The following is a 5,348-nucleotide window of genomic DNA, read 5'->3' as shown; positions in this document are numbered from 1 at the left end:
TGACTCTTGATTAGCATAGTAATAAATATCATTGCATTTTCTCTTTAGTTAACATGAATCCTTATACACTGTACAACTAAAAGAGATATCTTTAACTAAAGCAATAAGATCATTAAAGTATACTAGAAGTTTAGATGGGAAAACACCTTCGTTGTTAAAATCAACAGTTAACAAAACACATGGAGATGAAATTGTCTTCAAGAGTTGATGAACAATAATAGCTCAAATGAACCTTCAATTTTATTAAAGGAGGTGATAATTGTTTGATTTCTTGTTTAATTTACTGTCGCTATAAACTTGGATGGGTAAAGAGAAGTGAACTAGATATGATATGCCCTGTCATTTGCACAAAATATCCACATATTGGTCTTAATTTCGAAAGAAGAAACATTATTGTCGGTAACAATGATTTTTAATGAGCAAATTTGGTCATACTAGTAGTATGTAGTGTAAAAAATAAAAAGAACAAATGCAGAACGACATATGATTACCTTCCAAATAATTAACCCAAAGATTTAGTAGCAAATCGACGAACTTATTTTTTCATGAGGTAAAATTATTTATGTTGATAAATTCCCGAATCTGTGTAAACTCTTATTTTGCCACTTTTAATAGTTGTTTGTTTGGAACGACATGGGATCCCTGTAATAGTTGTTATTATAACTTCTTTATTAATTTATATATGCATTTTTTAATATGTCACTGGTTTTTCTTTATCAATTTATGCATTACACTAGTCGGTTGCATGAATTAGTAACAATGTAAACACACAAAAATCGATGAAAATTTTATTTTACTACATAAACTAATTAATAAAAATATATAAATTAATTGGTTATCCTTTCTATAATCAATTGTTCAAAGGTAAGGCGTTAGAGAAGATGAAACAAGTCACTTTTACCAAGATGAAGTTCAATCATGGCTACCCTGGTCCTTGATCTGCGCTCATCCAACACAGTAACCCATGTACATGCACATGCTAACGCCATGAATGAATTCACAAAGAGATCTGAGCTCTGCTTCCCCATTTATTTAATCCAATTCCAGGTGTATGAAACAATGTACACCATTAATTTCCCATATCGCAGACAGCTTCAAGTTGCACGAATGCTTCTATCAAATCAAAATTGGAGTAAAGAATCCATCAAATCACGTATCCTTCTTCCCATCTCCATCTGACATCCAATACACAAGAAGCTTCATAAACATCACCTCATCTGCCTAATATTCCTGTGAATTGTCTATAGAATAGCGATTTATGATCCATAATCACAACGTACAACTTCACAATGGGGTGTGCAGCTTCTGTTTACAGGGTTGGAGGGAATAAGAAGCATATAAAGATCCCTCTCGTTACCATACTTTCTCCTTCAATTCGAGTTCCTATAAACTCCAATTTCCAAAAACCCCTTAAAGGCCTTGTTCCCAAGGATTTGGCTGATCGTCTTACCTCTTCCCGGAATCAAATTGCTCTACTAGCGCAACAAACTGGTTAGATTCTTCTCTGTTCCCTAATTTCAATCTGTTTCTTAAATAGTTAAATCCGCTGCTGTTTTTTACGGATCTGTAACTTGTTGCAGATGTATCAGCTGTTCCTGAATTGCTACGTGCATTGGAGGAGTACTTACCATTACTAATTGGCCTCACTGATCAAGGTTTATAACGTTTTCGTATATTCGTTAGATTACTTAAGGTATACTCGTACTAATTTCGTTGTTAATTTGCGCATCAGAACTTGGTTTCCGAGAGCTCGTTGAATTCAAATGGAAAGGTTTAGACGATCGACAAGTAAGGATTCGATTAACTCAATACCCTTTTCGATTTTCTGTTCATGTGAATTCCTTAATCCAATATTCACTTCGATGAGCAGGAAATAAGTGTTGCAGATTCCTGGTTTGAATTACTATCTGTTGTTCATATGATGGCGATGCTGACATTAATGGAGGCAAACTCAAAACTAATTCCTAATCAAACTGTCACTACTGAAGAAGTCGAATCTACAGGTACCAAACCCTTATCTATTACGATCATCCAACTTCAAATCCGTCTCTGAAAAAGGTCGATTGATCATTGATTTTTCTTGTTAACCATAGATAACATCAGGTGTGCTGTCGACTTATTGGTGAAGGCAGCTGGGTACCTTCAATTCTGTCTTCAAGAAATTCTTGTCCGAATTCCACCTCACATCAAGTACGTTTAGATTTTCAAATAAGCCATTGATCTTCACAAAATAAATATTAATGGACCAAATCGTGTAATTCACATCTTGCTTTATGATCAGGATGAAGCTTCCTGTAGATTTGCAGGAGAATGTAATTGAGGCCGCTTATATTCAAGCACTAGCACAGGTATGTCCCTTTTAGACAGCCTTTACAGTAGTTGATAAAAACATGTTTCCTTGTTTGACTTGCATTAAACTGTGTGCGAACTAATGTGAATAAGACAAATATTTTAATTTTCACTTGCTATTGATCTTTTCCTAGTCTAATTTAGACCACACTCTTATGTACTACTGAACTTCACTATTCAGTAGTACCGTTAGTGTCACTAACAGTAACAGTACTACTGTACTTACTATTCAGTAATATTGTTATTGTTAGTGTTAAAACTGTACAGTATTTCTTTACTGTTTTGTTATTTATTGTGTTACAAACACCGTTATGACTATCCTTTCAGGGAACAGAAATGCAGCTTGCTTCGGCTGTTGAAAGTAAAAACGCAACTTTATCTGTAAAAAGAAGACTAGCATGCGAGCAACTAAGCTATTTCGGTCAGGCACACTACTGCTTGTCCACCTGTGACAACCTCAACGGATACGGAAAAAAACATCTATCATTTATCAAATGGAAGTACCTCGAAGCGAAGGTTTGCACTTTGCATTACTAAACTTATTAAATTTACAAAAATACCCCCACACACGTGTTTAAATCAATATCTTTGGGTATCAGGCTGCAGCATACTACTACCATGGTCTAATCACTGACAAGGGTAGCGAACCATCGTGCCACATCAGCGCTGTGTGTTGCTTTCTTGCAGCCGAAGCAATATTAACCGAGAGCAAGAAAGCATGTTTGAACTTTTGCCTTACGCTTCCCATAACAAGGTTAGATCCGTCATTTTACACAATTCCGTGTAGTACCCATTTCGGTATTAATTAGATTTTGATGCTTATGAAGGGCTCCAACTGCATGGGGTGCTATGAAGCATTTGAATAAGAAGGTTCCGGAAACTGCAGCTAAAAAGTCTCAGATGTACGCGTATCTTTTAGAGCAAGAAAAGTAAGATTTTAGATTTTTTCTTTATCGTATGTTGTGTTTTTTTTTTTGAGCTGACTGAGGCTCAATGCAGGGGTTTGGAAGTGGTGCCCGAACTGCCCGAGTTTGAGTTGTCGTTAAAGGCGGATGAGTATGAATTGCCAGATAAAGATGCAGCATGGGAGAGTGAAGAATGGATGATACCTAACCAGACACTTAGAAATCACTTCACAGATGATGAAGGAGATGACAAGTAAAATCATGTACAAGTATGCACATTTTGTGTATAGAAAACAATATTTTAAGGCACATGAATGGTGTATTATTGATAACCCGAAATTGCCTGTTGCATATTGGTTCGAATGTAATTGAAATTTATGCATGGTAAGTGTCCCTGTTTAAATGACTTTGTGTATGATCTATGTTTGTTGTTATTAATGTATAGTGTTTAGTAAGTAACAACAACAGTTTTTATCCATTATATTATGGACTAATTATAAATAACTAATGTTTTGAAAGGTATAGATTTTGGTCACTCATGTTTATTTATAGAACAATTACAAATCAGAAAACATACATGGATTTTGCAGATAACAAACATAAATTTCCGGAATGAGGACTGCAAATTTAGTGTCGAAATTGGCTGCATGTGGGCCTGTGTATATGATTTAACAATCCAAGTTATACTTGAAAACCAAGAAAGGAATAACAAAAATAATACTTATATGCTTTTTTGTATGTTCAAATTGGCCGCAAATTTTGTTGGGTCCAAACCCAACCAAATTCAGGGCAACCACACCAAACCGAAAACCAAATTACAATTCGGTTTGAAAACCAAGAAAACTAAACCATAAATTTGAGGGTGTTTGGCTTATCTTTTGAGAGGCCAAAAGTACTTTTTGGAAAAGATAAAAGGTAAAAAATGTTTGGTAAAAACATTTTAAAAGTTACTTTTGCATTTTGGATATAAAGAAAACTGACTTTTTGGAAAAGTCAGGAAAACTGACTTTTTACAACTTTTCCAAAAAGGACTTTTGGCCTCTCAAAAGATAAGCCAAACACTCCAAAATCCAAAGTTTAATATATATATATATATATATATATATATATATATATATATATATATATATATATATATACACACACACATTAGTCATTTACCCGCGCAAAGCAACGGGCGACAAATAGTTTGTTTCGAAGATTAGTTTATACACTCTAACCATGACCACTGTCTTACCACTCTGGTAATATACACGTGCGATGCGGCGGCTATTTATAATATCTTTCGGCAATTAGTTTTCATGCATCGAGTAGATTTCTTTTAAGGCATATATTGAGTTAGAAATAAAAGTACCTTGTTGTATGGGTTAAGTTAATACTTTGTGGTTTTTTTGGTAAAATAAGAATATGTTATGTTTTAGGCAAAAAAAAAAAACACTTTTACCATTGTATTTCATTTTTTTTGTGATGAAAATCTAAATAAAAAAAATTGGTTTTTATAATCACAAAATTCGGTTTTTTTGTGTTTTGAAAAAATAAAAATTTTATTTCTGGATTAAAAAAAGATGAATGACACGGACTATATATATATATATATATATATATATATATATATATATATATATATATATATATATATATATATATATATATATATATATATATATATATATATATATATATATATATATTCATGGCATGGTTTTTGGGTTAAAAGATATGTTTTTTTCAACCTCCTGGAAATGTACCATTTTGTTTAGGGTGATCATAATAACCAGAAAATCCAAACCAAAACAAATTTAATGGTTACAACCGCTCATTATAACCAAACCATTGTTTAAACCGACAATTTTGTTTCTCTTTTTGTTAATTGATATGTAGCAGTTCGGTTACGGTTTTATTAGGAATCTGAACCATTATAAACCAAACCAATAAAATTGACATTTAACATATGACTATTGGTTTCAAAGAGCATGTTCAAACTGCATTTGTTTCATTCCTAAAGCTTGATACATCGCCATTAGCAATGAAAATGAAGCAACGGTACAAAAGGATGGCTTGTAGATGTTACACATTAGCTTAGTTGAATTTTAT

The 5,348-nt window shown here is 33.1% G+C and overlaps 1 protein-coding gene across 1 annotated transcript; it reads left to right on the top strand.

Annotated features, from left to right (window-relative positions):
• Positions 1-851: 851 nt before the first annotated feature.
• LOC145167264 (Endosomal targeting BRO1-like domain-containing protein) lies at positions 852-3,688 on the top strand. The gene is made up of 10 exons (XM_079086407.1): positions 852-1,491; positions 1,581-1,655; positions 1,733-1,788; positions 1,871-2,003; positions 2,094-2,190; positions 2,282-2,348; positions 2,677-2,865; positions 2,949-3,103; positions 3,177-3,278; positions 3,349-3,688. The coding sequence occupies exons 1-10, from the start codon at positions 1,290-1,292 to the stop codon at positions 3,509-3,511; spliced, it is 1,239 nt and encodes a 412-aa protein (XP_078942533.1). The 5' UTR covers positions 852-1,289; the 3' UTR covers positions 3,512-3,688.
• The last annotated feature ends 1,660 nt before the right edge of the window (positions 3,689-5,348 follow it).

This window comes from Lactuca virosa, chromosome 3 (genome assembly GCF_052849685.1).
Source record: "Lactuca virosa cultivar CGN04683 chromosome 3, Lactuca_virosa_CGN04683_v6, whole genome shotgun sequence".
NCBI classification, from domain to species: Eukaryota; Viridiplantae; Streptophyta; class Magnoliopsida; order Asterales; family Asteraceae; genus Lactuca; species Lactuca virosa.
The sequence above is the reverse complement of the archived record's forward strand: the minus strand, read 5'-3'. Positions and strand labels throughout refer to the sequence as shown.

What these genes read in the sequence shown, in the direction of transcription:
- LOC145167264 (XM_079086407.1), top strand. Translation starts at nt 1,290, where the DNA reads ATGGGGTGTGCAGCTTCTGTTTACAGGGTTGGAGGGAATAAGAAGCAT. An exon ending in AAGGTTTAGACGATCGACAA is followed by an intron (nt 1,789 to 1,870) that starts GTAAGGATTCGA and finishes TTCGATGAGCAG; the next exon opens with GAAATAAGTGTTGCAGATTC. An exon ending in CTTACGCTTCCCATAACAAG is followed by an intron (nt 3,104 to 3,176) that starts GTTAGATCCGTC and finishes ATGCTTATGAAG; the next exon opens with GGCTCCAACTGCATGGGGTG.